The sequence below is a fragment of the Anolis sagrei genome, chromosome 4 (genome assembly GCF_037176765.1).
Source record: "Anolis sagrei isolate rAnoSag1 chromosome 4, rAnoSag1.mat, whole genome shotgun sequence".
Classification (NCBI taxonomy): Eukaryota; Metazoa; Chordata; class Lepidosauria; order Squamata; family Dactyloidae; genus Anolis; species Anolis sagrei.
The window spans coordinates 150,262,045-150,276,924 of record NC_090024.1 but is presented as its reverse complement, the minus strand read 5'-3'; the positions used below and the strand labels follow the sequence as shown (position 1 = coordinate 150,276,924).

Here is a 14,880-nt window from a genome sequence, read left to right as displayed (position 1 = left end):
CATCTCAAATTGTGAAATTCTCATCAGTCCAGGCTTCTGTTCATTTTTCACCCCCTTTTCATAATATTTTTAAAATATTCTTCCCATTCCCACTTAATAGCAGAACTTGGAAATAGAACGTTTTGGACTACTGTCCCAGAATCTCACAGCAGGCCAGGAATTCTGAGACTAGTAGACCAAAAAAGTAACACATCCCAGCTCTGACAAATTCCATTTACTTCAAGAACTTTCAAACACTTCAGCTTTTTAATACTTGTGGTGACTACCAGGCAGAGATCTAGAAGAAAGATTTGATATATAAATGAAATCTAATGTTAATGTTCAAACTGCATCTACCCTCATATATTTTAACAAACCTACAAGCTTAGAATTTATGTTTTTTGCCTCTTGAAAGCCTTCTTATTTTTGTTTTGAGTGAGCATGGGCTATTTTCCTTGATTGCAATCTGATAGAGCCCAGGAGAACTCGGCCATGTTGGCAAATGACATGTTGGCTGAGTCTGTTGTATGCAAAATCTGAAGTTTATCTGAATATTTTCACTGGGTGTGAAGTAAACATGTTATATAGGTCATTGTGAACATAAATAGCATAATTTACACCCAATGTTGTTGATTTGGAAAAAATACAGTGTTAAAATAATTTATGACTGAAATCACAGCATATAATATTCTAGCTAAAAATACCTTAGTTGTCTTACTATGTCAGTCTAGGCAGATATTATTTATAAGCTTGGATCCTGTTATATAAATTACAGGATTAAATAATTACTTCACAAGAGCACTTCAGAGTACCAGAAAAGCTTCAGCATCTTCCGAATGAAAATAAGTTATACAACACCAGCTCATATTTTACAAAATTGTTATGCTGCCAGTATCTCAAGGTTACATTTAGGACAAAGTAAATAACCAGTTGGAACTCACTTCAGGTACAACAAAGAAGAAAACTTTTTTAAAAAATACAGGTTGAGTATCCTTTATTCAAAATACTTGAGACCAACAGTGTTTTGGATTTCGGATTTTGGAATATTTGCCTCTACAAAATCCTGGAGATAAAACGAAGGTCTAAACATGAAATTTCTTTAGACACCTTATACACATAGCCTGAAAATGATATTTCTAAAAATATTTTTGTGTATGAAACAAAGTGTGTGTGTACGGAGTCATCAGAAAGCAACAGTGCCGCTATCTCAGTTACCCACATGAATTTCAGAGTATTTCAGACTTTTGGGATTCCAGATAAGGGCTGCTCAACCTGTAGTTGTTTATATGTAGTAACACTTATAAGTATCATGAGATACATATTGGGACCACCACCATATAACTCCTCCAAGGCAGTTCAGTCCATTGGTATGCAGTAGTGTACATATTATGCTTGACAATAAGTAGTACATTAAGATCTTACCCTGAGTGAAGGTACATGAATCAGTGACAGAGGGGAGGGCTTCTTTTGGCAGTGATGCCCCAGTTATGGAATGTTCTCTCTAAAGAGACTCTCCTGGTACCTACATTGCAGTCTTTCTGGTGGTAGAATAATATTATTTTCCCAGACATTTTAACGTGTTAATATTTTAATATAGTTTTAATACATTATCTTGGTTGTATTAGTATTCTATTTTATATTGTGGTGTAAGTTATGACTATGGAACAGAAACAGCTTTGGTTTCCTTGGTGGACGACTTACACAGAGAGCTAGACAGGGGGAGTGTGACCTCGTTGATTCTCCTGGACCTCTCAGCAGCTTTCGATATCATCGATCATGGTATCCTTTTGGGCCATCTCGCTGGGATGGGATTGGGAGTCACTGTATTGCAGTGGCTCTAGTCCTTCCTGGAGGGCTGTACCCAGAAGGTGGTGCTGGGGGGGGGGGGGGTCCTAATCAAACCCCTGGCCATTATCCTGTGGGGTTCCTTAGGGTTCTGTTTTGTCTCCCATGCTATTAAACATATACATGAAACTACTGGGAGAGGTCATCTGGAGTTTTGGAGTACGGTGCCACCTATATGCGGATGACACCCAACTCTACTACTCCTTTCAACCTAATGCCAAGGAAGCTGCCCTGACCCTAAACCAGTGCCTGTCATCAGTTATGGACTGGATGAGGACAAACAAATTGAAACTTACTCCAGACAAGACAGAGATGGTCCAGATCCGTTGGAAGGCAGATCAGGAATAGGGATCCAGCCTCTGCTGGATGGGGTCATACTCCCCCTGAATGCACAGGTGTGCAGTTTGGGGGTCCTCCTGGACTCATCGTTGAACCTGGAGCCCAGGTATCTGTGGTGGCCAGGAAAGTCTGTATATATTTCGGATTTCAATATTAATGTCAAAAATATGTAGAATGATTTTACATAGGATCTGCCCGTGGTAATATATATAGCATAGATACATCCTGTCTGGATTACTTTGACATGCTTTACATGGGGTTGCCTCTGAAGAGTGCTCAGAAACTTCAGCTGGTCCAAAGAGCTGCAGCCACCTTCTCCCCTTAGGGGTGGGAAGGGTGGCATATAAATGTAGTAAATAAATAAATAAATAGTCAGGTTGCTCACTGGGAGTGGACAACCCCCCTGTTTCAGCAGTTCCACTGGCTGCCAGTTTGTTTCCAGACACAATTCAAATGGCTGGTTATGACCTTTAAAGCTCTATACAGCTCAGGTCCAGGCTATTTGACTGACCGCATCCCCCTGTATGAACCTGCCCTGGCCCTGAGATCCTTAGGAGAGGCCCTTCTTTCGATCCCACATCATCACAAAGTTCAGTTGGTGGGAATGAGAGAGCAGGCCTTCTTGGTGGCTGCCCCTCAACTCCCTTCTTCCCAGGGAAGCCAAAGTGGACCCCTGCCTGCTGTCCTTACAGCAGCAGGCTAAAACCTTTTTATCCAGGCAGGCTTTTAAAAAATAAGTTTTTAAAGATCAAGTCAGGGAGTGCTGTGGTTTTTTGCTTTGATTATGTTTTTATGGACTTTAACTGTGAATTTTTAATACCATTTATATTTAATTTTGTTTCAGTGTTTATGTATTTTAAGATTTTAAATGGTATTGAAATGCTTTTTAATGTTATTCATTTTGAGTCTCTTTGTAGAGAGGAAAATGGGTACTGGTAATAATAATAATGAGGAGGAGGAGTTTTGCTTATACATTGTTCCAAAAGCCAAGCATGATATAGGATGGCATGTGGATGTTTTAAATAATGAGGCTGACAAAAACCTCTCTAGGTTCAGTTTAAGCATTATCTTGGGAACATAGTTCTCCCTGTTGATTTAATCCCCGTGAGTGTTGTTGATCAGAGTGCTTAACCACCCATTTTTCCTCTGTGGATTGAGATGTTTGTAACCCAATGAGTGAACCTTCTGGATTTGGGAATGATTTCTTGTGCTCGTAGTTCACATTCCAGTACTCAGAAGTGCTGCTTTAGTTTGGCTTCCCAGAGCAGGTTTGCTACTGGAATGACACATGAATTGAAGTCTGATGGGAAATCAAAATAAGAATATGACATTACAGTAAGGTGCAAAATACCAATATTGGGTACAGGCTGCCTTGCCCTTGAAATAGCTGCAATTGTTTGTCCTTGATAAAGCAAAATCATTTCTTAGAACAATTCTGGCACATACTTCTATTTGTCATGAGAAGCATTAGGGTAACCCTTTTCTCAGGGTATAATCTGATTTCTGAAGATGACCTGTAAAGCCTTATATAGCCACACCGTAGCTATAATCTGGTTATGACCTATAAAAGCCATATATGGTTCCATCCACATTATCTGAAGGATAGGATCCCCGTGTGACATTGGCCAGGCTTTAAGATCTAAGGCTCTTCCCTTAATCTCACCATCTTTTAGGGCACATTTGATGGGAAAATGCTGAATGCTTTTAGGAAATGGAAAACTCTTCCCAGGAACATTAGCCTACTCTGTCATCCTTCTGCTGACAGGGAAAAACCATTTTGTACAAATATTTATTGGTTCTAAATGAAGGCAGTGAACATTCAGTTTTTACAGTATTTTGATATTTTGGAGTCATTGCATAATTTTAGTATTTGACTTACAGTGCTTCAACAAGATGTTTTAAGATGTTGCAAGCCATCTGGCATCCTAGGACTTTTGGAAATTTTGCGCACCCTATACTTTTTTGTTTGGGGTATTATTTATTTGTTGCTTGATTGACAAATTGAGGTAACATTGTATGGCATGTAGATGATATGGCTCTCTATGTTGTTGGATTCCAATCAGCCTTTACTAGACTAGCTAAAGGTGAGGGATGATGTGAGCTACAATCTACAAACTATTGGATGGCCACACACCCCATGCCCTTGCATTTAAAAATTGAACATAAAGCCATTTCCTTCTCTCTCCCACTCTCCCCACTTCAAACAAAGCCATCCACACTATAAAAGGAGACAGGGAAACTTTGAGATTTCTAACAAGAGATGTATAATAAATAAGTAATACAGCAGAAGTTGAAGAAAAGACCTTTGAATAAATACCACATACCTCAAATGATGATTTTTTAAAAAGTAGAAAATTAAACACAAGAGACATGCAAGATATTTTGCAAACTTTTTTCAGTGAAGTCCAAACCCTTTAAAATGTTTTAAAATCAATCAAATTAATTCTTCCTCTTTGCACTGACAATGGGATCTGAGGCCCGTTCCACACAGCTGAATAATATCTGACATTGTCTGCTTTGAACTGGAATATATGGCAGTATGGACACAGATAACCCAGTTCAAAGCAGATATTGTGGGATTTTCTGCCTTGATATTCTGGGTTGTAGGAATTTCTGGAAGAGCCCTGAGAATGTGTGACTTGTCCAAAGCTATTTACTAGGTCAGTGGTTCTCAACCTGTGGGTCGCCAGGTGTTTTGGCCTACAATTCCCAGAAATCCCAGCCAGTTTACCAGCTGTTAGGATTTCTGGGAGTTGAAGGCCAAAACATCTGGGGACCCACAGGTTGAGAACCACTGTGCTAGGTGTTCATGGTTGGGTGGGGGCCCTTCCACACAGCCTTATATCCCAGAATATCAAAGCAGAACATCCAACAATATCTGCTTTGAACTTGGTTGTCTGAGTCCACACTGGCATATATTCCAGTTCAAAGCAGATAATGTGGGATTTTATTCTGCTGTGTGGAAGGGGACTGGGTTATCTAAACCCACACTCAGATAAATGTGGAATATTCTGCCTTGATATTCTGGTCTTTGGACTACAACTCTGGAGACCAGGGCCCTGGAGAAGCAGGCACTGGTCTCCAGAGTTGTAGTCCAAAACTACACCATATTAACTCACTTTCCCATTTTTACCCAGTCGTAATTATTTATGGCCTCTCCTCTAATTGTAATCCAGAAGTCATTCCATCTTTGCAGTCATTTTTTAGCTGTGGAAAAGAGAAGTCAAAACAAGCATGCACAACCCTTTCACTTAGTTGACAGAAAGATCAGAAGATTGGCATTTTCTCTCCTTAACCTGATTTTGGGCCATGATAAGAAGACCAACAGCTTCCAGGTGCACTGTATTCTTTATAGCTGCATTGAAGTTGGCTTTTATAAAAAAAAAAAACCTTTATAAAACCTTTACAACATTCAGAACTGATCCCAAAACTGGGAACTGGATACTCTATGGCTTGCCATATGTTGTGGAAACTGCAACTTCTAGCAGTTTGTCCAAGTATAGATGATGGTGAGGTGCAGTTCAACATCTGCAATAAAGTTGATGCCAAATGTTTTGAAGGGTGAGATTTTCTCAATAACATCTAAAAAGTTAGATTTAGAATATTATTTGCCTGGCTATCTATCTATCTGTCTATCTAAGGCCCCATCCACACAGCTGAATAAAATCCCACATTATCTGCTTTGATCTGGAATATATGGCAGTGTGGACTCAAATAACTCAGTTCAAAGCAGATACTGTGGGATTTTCTGCCTTGATATTCTGGGTTATATGGTTGTGTGGAAGGACCCTGGGTTTTAATAATTGTATAGACCAATAAGGCTCCCTTTAAAAAAAGGTTTCCAGATTTCCCTTTCCTTCTCTCCCCTCCTATGCTAAGCCTAAAGGCAAGAAGCATTTAATTTGTTTTTAAACCACTACAGATGTCTTCTTGGCTAGAAAACAAGTTATAAGTGCTTTAAATAATAGATATATGATATAATATTAGTCACATAGCTATCTATCTAAGTCAGACTTCTTTAGCTTTTTATATTATATAATACATTCCAAGTAGTTTGATGATGGAAATTATGCAGAGATACCAACTTAATGTCAGCTGTTAATCTTCATTGTTAAGAAGCAGGAGAGATTGATTGAATAAGGACATACTGAAAAATACAAAACAGAAATGAAAAAGCAAAATATCAGTATTGAAGCTAATCTGTTACACATTTTACATCTTCCTTTGATTAGGGAGTAATTTCTCTCCCCTCCTGAAAAAGAAGTAAATATTGTGCATTATATTATTCCTGAGGCCTAATTTTTCTGGCTCAGATAGTTCCTTGTTTGTCTGTTGTTGTTTTTAAAAGAAGATGAGGGGAAATGCTTTTTCTTCATGTTGCTGCATTCAATTCAGAACCTTATTCAAAGAGACCTAAGGCCACCATAAACCATTAAGAGAGATTCCTTTAGTTACATTTAGATGTATTGCTATGTTTACTCACAAGGATTTCCAGGGAATAGCTTAGGGACAAAGAAGCTATTGCTCAGAAATGTTCATCTTCAAAGACATTAATTCCAGCTCAATAGATTCCACAAATTATGGCAGGAAAGATAGAGAAAAACCTCACTGCAGCAAAGAGGAACATCAGTACCTTACTGCCAAGTCCCCATTGACTGTATAATGTAGTCCTATCCATCAGACGATAGCTAAGTGAGCCTTGAGTGTCTCTGTGGTGTCTGTTATTTCCAAATTCGAAAACAGATTATATTGGAAGCATATCAAGGAGACGTTATGTACCAAATCTGCTACTCCTGTTAAATAGACTTGTGCATGGATCTGTTTTCCTTCGGTACCTTCGGGAGCACGTGATGATAAGGGCCCTCCCAGTACAAAAACCCACCGGCAATGAAAACAATGTGAGCCGATCTCGGCTCCTCCTCTGCTTTTCAGCATCACAGTTTAATCTTTTTTATTAATCCCAGCAAACAAAAAGAAAAACCTTGTTTTCTTTAAAACACAACTACCAGTTATCTCTCCTCTAGAGTAGAGAGTAGCAACAGATCTAAGGAAGCATTAAACCCAAAGCAGAAAAGAGATTGAAGCTTGCAAGGGAAAAACATTTTTGAGGAAGCTTAGCCCTCTTCCACACAGCCACTTCCATACATTTTCTGCTTTGAACTTGAATATATGGCAGCGTGGACTCAGATAACCCAATTCAAAGCAGATATTGTGGGATTTTCTGCCTTGATATTCTGGGTTACATGGCTGTGGGAGGATAGCTCAACTCCAGGAGGTCATTGCTCTTCCTTACCTGGAAATGGGAAAATCTCCTTAAAATGTCTTGGAAAAATGTGTCTGGTCTGGGAAGAACGTGTGAGCACCTGCCTATAGCACCTCTCCGTTAGAGTAGTGACAGGTAAGAAACTTCCTAGAGGAGAGGCACTGCAGGAGGCAGTACGTGTGCCTGCCTCCTGCAGTGCCTCTCTAGGGTAGAAACAGCTTTAAAGCCTCCTTAAAGCACGTGTCTACCTGCAGCAACTCTCCTCTAGAGTAGAAACAGCTTTAAGAATCCTCCTTCAAATGCCTTGGAAAGAGTGTTGGCGTGGTACGGGCCCAGGAGAGAAAGCATGTGCATCTGCACCAGCCTCCCCTAGAGTAGAAACAGCTTAAATGCCTAAAATGATGGGAACGGAAGCCTGGGAAGCCCCCCTCCCATAGTGGGCTAGATAGAAAACAAATATTTCAACACCCCAGAGCAAAAACAGATCTGACCTCCCGAATTCGGGAGGCTCCTGAAAAACAGATCAGGGTCCCTACCGAAATCTGGGACACCAAAATGGATTGTCATTTACCCAAAATGCACAAGCCTACTGTTAAGCAGAAGAACCTCCACATGTCTCTCCTTTGACCAATGTGCAGATATTTTTCTGTCTCCAAATTAAAATTTGCCAAGTTGAGCCCCAGTTTCTTTGAATTTTCTTGAAGTAGATGTTGCCATCTTCTCAAACTCTAGCTATGAGTATCTATGAGTGCAGTGAGTCCTCCACTTTCACTGGAGCTAACAGTGCAAGAGCCCCATGAAAGTGGGAAAACCACAAATTATAAAAAATGATTTTTTTTACCTTTCTAGAAATCTCTAGGTTTTCCAGCATGACTCTATGGCCAACGTGCAGCAGAAGGTGATGCTAAAGTCACACTGGAGGTTCTAGAGATTTCTAGAGATAACATTTCAGCCAAATGCATCAAATCTGTGAAAGTCAAACCCACAAATATGGAGGACTATCTGTCTTTATATACAAAATTCTAGAGATAACTTTTCATTAACTACTACTAATGAAACATCAGTAGATCATTCTGGAGTATTAGCCACTCTAATAAAGGATTATCTCCCTTTGTCTGTCACGAAAATAATTTTGAATGATGTCTTTTCTTACCACAATGATTGTTTCAATTTTTCTTCATTACTTTTCTTCCCACCTAGGAGAATCTGTTTCACTTTCCCTGCTTTGTGGTAATCTTGATATTAAAATCATTAATAAAATTGCCAGGATGTATGGTATTTGTTTTTTGTTTTTCAAGAACTGAACTGTAGTTTTTCCTATTCTGGTTCTATGTGTCAGTGATGGCTGGTGGCTTCCGGGTCGTTGGGGCTGTGAATCCACTCTGGGTTTTAGTTTGAACTTTAGAAGAACTGTCCAAAGTGAGGAACCTGTTTGGGTTGAGTTGCTCCCTTAAAATTAGTTCACCTTTGTTTCGTTTATGTTTTATTTGCTAATATTATGTTTCTATTATCTTTAGTTTTGTGTTTCCTGCATGAATGGTAAAAAGACAGATTATAAATGTAAAATACTATGGAATTTTGCTATTTTCTTTTTGCTAGGTACTCCTGGCGTCATCAGATGCGGGAATTCAAGAGTGAATACCGAGTTGTGGCCTTGGATTTGAGAGGTTATGGAGAAACAGATGCTCCTATCCATCGTGAAAATTACAAACTAGACTGCCTGATTACAGATGTGAAGGATATCTTGGAATCTCTTGGTATGTTAATAGCAGCCTTGCTGCTCAGTTTATAATATCTCTTCAAAGCAAAATAGGTAGATGATAACATATTTCCCTGAACAAAACCCTTTTCAAGGTGATTGTTCGTATATGCCATTTTTCTCACTTTCATTTTAATCCAAGAAAATTTCCTTGGCTTGCACTTCTTGAACTGTTTAACAGATTTTGTACCTTAGTCAGAATGAAAGTGTTAGTACAATATTCCCTCAATTATTGCAGGAATTATTGGAGATTGTCTGTAATTGTGTATATGTTTCCCATGGGGAAGGTTCATGATTCATGAATCACCCATTTCCATGTCATTTTCCCCCACATAAGAGTATATCTCTCTAAAAACATGGAAATTGGCCAATTAGCCAGTGATAGATCATTGCTTCCGCGTCAGCAGAATGGTGAATCCCATCCAGATTTTAATCCAGGATTTCAGGGAGTTGTCCAAGATGGCAATTGTTTTACTCAAAAATAGGATCAGCACCTTGAATTACTCTTTGGGAACTACCCAAAATTCAGAGTGGATTCACTGCTGTGCTGACAAGGAAGCCATAATTGCTATATTATTACTGCATACATTGTACTTAGTGATATCATTCAGTTTGTGTGTGTACAGAACCAATGGTATATTGTGATACGTCTTGAATGTCCAGATGAGCCCTACAGCCTGGCACTAGCAGAATTCTGGGAAATATAGTTTGGCAAGGAGAGGACCTCTGTAGCAGAATGTTCAAAAGGCCATACCCTAAACTACATTTCCCAGAATTCTGCTCGTGCCAGAAGAACAGGGTTGCCTACATTAAAGCCCCAGTGTATTAAGGGGGCTGGTTTCACACCTGAAACTAGTGTTTCCTAAGCAGGCATGTCAAACCTCAATCTAAACTATTAAAATGACATTTTCATTCTGCCAGCTGCCATCTTACCAACTGTGAAGCTTGATCAACACTGACATGCACCTTTCTGGCTGTGATCTTACTAAGGGCATTCATTACCTTACAGCAGACCTTTCAGCTTTCTTAATGGTCTTGATTTCTAGGTTTCTAGTTTTGAGCAACTACTCCTTGGTTCATTATCTGTTCTCGAGCCACTAGATAGCCCACTTTTCCAATTTGCAGGTCCTTAAATTAATCACATAAACCTATAAGCAAGTGGGAGTCCTGTATGACTACATGAATGCAGCATCTGGATTATGCAGCATCTGGATACTGGCCCCTGATAGGAAAACCTCTTCCAAATGCGCATATCATAAAATACAGATCTAACTATACACGACAGGGCAGGTTCTAGTTATTTCAGCATGTGCAGTATCTCCTGCTGCAATTCAAGCCAGAACGGAATTGCAGTAGAGTCTTGCTTATCCAACATAAACGGGCGGCAGAACATTGGATAAGCAAAAATGTTGGATAATAAGGAGGGATTAAGGAAAAACGTATTAAACATCAAATCACATTATGATTTTACAAATTAAGCACCAAAACATGTTTTACAACAAATCGGCAGAAAAAGCAGTTCAATACACAGTAACATTATGTAGTAATTACTGCATTTACGAATTTAGCACCAAAACATTGCAATGTTTTGAAACAGCAGCGGATCCGGGCAGGAAGCAGACTGCGTTGGATAATACAGAATGTTGGATGAATGAAGGTTGGATAAGCGAGACTACTGTACTTGGTTTTGGACTACAACTCTGAGAATCTCCCAACCAGCATTCTCTTTCTGTACACAGAGCAGCTTTTGAAAGTGAAGACTGATCAGAAACTACCTCTACTGTCAGCCACAAGTGGCAATCCACATGACACATTCCATCTCTCTGTGAACTCCCATTCTGTTCACCTTTCCCATTGGGAATGGAGGAAGAAGGGAGATAATCTTTAGTTACAGCAAGGACCCCTTAAGTGCACTCCTCCAATTGGGAAGCCTAGTGGCAAGCATGTAGCCGGGGGGGGGGGGGGGGGCTTGAGGGGCTTCAGCCCCCCCCCCCCCCAAATTTTCATGGTGGTCCACGAGAAGGCCTTACTGGTACATTATTTCAACTTTTATGTTTATTCATATCATGATCTGATCACCATGCTCAATATATCCCATATGCATGGGGGTATTGGGACACTGATACAAAAGGTTTGCTAGGGTAGACCCTCTTTCACTCAGACTCAGCCCCCCGAATCAAACTCAGCCCCCCCCCCCCCGAATCAAAATCCTGGCTACGGGCCTGCCTAGTGGCATATATAAAGGAACAGTTATCTCCAATCTCAGACTGGATACAATGAACCCTGGGTATCCATAGGGTTTGGTTCCAGTCCCCACCACATAATACAAAAATCCATAGATACACAAGTCCTTTTATATACAATGGTGTTCTTTGGCTCCATTACTGGAGGGCTATAAAACATTCCAAATGTCTTTGGGGTCTTCCTGTAGTGACTTTTCTGATTAGATGGTGTCTATTCTGGTTATATTCTAACTTGCTTTACATTATTGTATTCTTATTTCCTCTCCATTTTGTTATAAGCTAATTACATACATGTTGATAAATTATGAATCAACTAACTTCAGCTACACTGGAGACGAGGAGAGCCTTGGTCCATTTAAACAGAAATGTGCTTTCAGTCTCCTACTTAGAGTTCATGTATCTCTCAGCTCTGTTTCTTAAACAGGTTTATTAATAGAAGTGAACACCTATCTGTGGTGGTGTAAATCATTTGCCAAGGAGGGGAAAAGCAATTTTGAGATATTGCTAGCAAATATACAGCAACATCTCCTGTCATTTCCTTTGATGTGATAATTTATTTTCAGGCAACTGTTGGTAAACAACTGTCAAAAATCTATTTTTAAATAACAGGATACAGCAAGTGTGTGCTGATTGGTCACGACTGGGGTGGAATGATTGCTTGGCTGGCTGCTATTTGTTACCCAGAAATGATAACAAAACTGATTGTTATTAATTTTCCACACCCCTCTGTTTTCACAGGTGAGTACACAGGACGGGATCCAACTGTCCATATGTCTGTAGCATTTTCATGTTTGCAGAAGATATGTCACAAGAGGTTAAGAAATCTGTAATGTGAATTTGAAAAAAAAATATTGTAATTATTACTCCCAAATCTCCTAGGGCATCAGGCCCTGTCTGAACCTGTAAGCTAAGCAGGTTTAAACCTGGTTAGTACTTAGATAGAAAGTTGTCAATGGATTTGCAGGCACTGCAGGCTATATTTCAGGAGAAGGAACTGATAAAAAAAAACCCCTCTTGAGTATCCCTTGCCCTAAAAACTTCTGAAATTCACAGGGTTGCCATATGTCAACTGATGATTTCAAGGTACTTGCACACATATTATGATTTTTTGGATTTACTGTATATACTGCTTTTCTCCAAAGAGGTTGATATGATATACCCGATTTGTTTTCTCCACTTCTCCCATTTCCTCTTCACTATAACCTGTGATGTACATTGGAGTTAGTGAAAGTCATTGATACACAGTCAACTGGTAAGCTTCCTGGCCAAGTGGAGATTCGAACCTAGGCCCTTCTAGTTCCAGTCCAACATCCTAACCATTTCACCAAGGGAGGGCACCTGTGACCCTCTAGATGTCTTTGGATTGTAGCTACCATAATCCTTCACTAATGACTATGCTCACTAGTGATGCTGGAAATTGCAGTCAAAAATTCCTAGAGGGCCATCTCTGCATTACATTACTAGTGCCCAGGTACAAGAGGAATAATTATAGTTCCAGTGAGTTCAAAGAGAAATGACAGACTAGAGTGTGCCAATCTTAATTTCTTTTGCTTTGTCCTGTCCAAGCTTGTATTCTTACCAAGCCTCGGGGCCCTTCCAGACAGGCCCTATATCCCAGGATCCAATCCCAGGTTTTCTGCTTTAAAGTGGATGATGTGAGTCCCCACTGCCAGATAATCTGGGATAAACGGAAAACCTGGGGTCAGATCCTGGGATATAGGGGCTGTCTGGAAGGGCCCTCACTCCATTGTCCCTTGAACGATATGGAAAATCGATGAAGGTACTATCTCTATAAACTAAAGATTTATGTGATGTCCTTTAACTTCTCTAGATTCCCATTGTTTAAGTTCATTGTTACTTTGGCTGTCTGATTTGTATATTTGTAATCAGACCATGGCATGTAGGTTTCATGATGTAGGCATGATTGCATTGACTGACTATTTAGACATTGTCCCAAGACTCTTGTCAGTTTGCTCACAAATGTCACAAAGTGTGTAACAAACATCAGTAACACTGGCTCCTACTGTTCTTAGGGTTTTGTTGTTTATCATGGTTGCCAGAGCCCACGGTGGCGGCGGCGCAATGGCGTAAACCCTTGTGCTGATGGGACTGAAGACCGACAGGTCACAGGTTTGAATCCATGGACAGCACGGTTGAGCTCCATTTGTCAGCTCCATCTGGTGTCCCCTGGGCAACGTTCTTGCAGACAGCCAATTCTCTCACACCAGAAGCGACTTGCCATTTCTCAAGTAGCTCCTGACATGAAAAATATCATGGTTGCCCTTCTTTCCTGTTTCTCCTGTACATTCAAAGAAAAAAACCAGCAGAATTTCTAAGTGATCCTGAGAGACATAGGAGTCGGAGGGGTGGGGGGTGTTGTTTATTCATTCAGGCACTTCCGACTCTTCTTGACCTCAGAGACCAGCCCATGCCAAAGTTCCCTGCGCCACAGCTCCCTGTTCGCCATCGCCACCCCAGCTCCTTCAAGGTCAAGCCAGTCACTTCAAGGATAACATCCATCCATCTTGCCCTTGGTCGGCCCCTCTTCCTTTTTCCTTCCATTTTCCCCAGCATCATCCTCTTCTCCAAGCTTCCTGTCTTCTCATTATGTGACCAAAGTACTTCTTTGCCTCTAATATCCTTCCCTCCAGTGAGCAGTTGGGCATTATTTCCTGGAATATGGCTGGTTTGATCTTCCTGTGGTCCAAGGCACTCTCAGAATTTTCCTCCAACACCACAGTTCAAAAGCAGTGGGGAGATACATGATTTATTTTCTTCTCAAATCACCAGACCTTGAGCTATAAATGATTGGTCTTACTGTCTTCTAGAAAAGGGGTTCTGAACTGTGTCTCCAAATGTCGTTTGTTTTTGTTAATTGCCATCAAGTCAGCTTTAACTTATGGTGACCCTATGAATGAATGACCCCAGGCCACTCAGACATCATATCTTGCAGTCAGGCTTGTGGCTTCCTTATTGAGTCTATCCTCCTGTAATGGGGGTCTTCCTCTTTTCTTACTGTCTTCTGCTTTGCCAAGCATCATTGTAGTTTCCAGAGAACCATGTCTTCTCATGACCAAGTACAACAGTTTCAGTTTAGCCATTTTGTCTTTGAGGGAGAATTCAGGCTTGATTTGCTTTAGGACCATTTATTTGTTTTTGACAGTTCAAGATATCCACAAAAACCTCCTCCATCAGCACATTTCAAATTATTCTTTTTGATCAGTTTTTTTCACAGTCCAGCTTTCACATCCGTGCACAGAAACCAGAAATATGGTATCTTGTACAAACTTGACTTTGGTATTCAGTGATATATCTTTAGCCAAGTTCCTTTGTAGTTGCCCTTCGAAGTCCTAGTTTTCTGATTTCTTGACTGCCGTTTCCTTTTTGATAAATGACTGAGCCAAGGTATCAGAAATCTCTATCTCACTTGAAGGCTGCGGTCCCAAACAGAT

General features: G+C 40.2%; 1 protein-coding gene across 1 annotated transcript in view; it reads left to right on the top strand.

Moving 5' to 3' along the window:
• The window catches only part of EPHX4 (epoxide hydrolase 4), a 33,851-nt gene that overhangs the window by 12,906 nt on the left and 6,065 nt on the right, over nt 1–14,880 (top strand). Inside the window, exons 3-4 of the mRNA XM_060773916.2 lie at nt 9,026–9,183; nt 12,038–12,166. Of these exons, the coding sequence (XP_060629899.2) occupies nt 9,026–9,183; nt 12,038–12,166 (287 nt within the window). The remainder of the gene's footprint in view (nt 1–9,025; nt 9,184–12,037; nt 12,167–14,880) is intronic.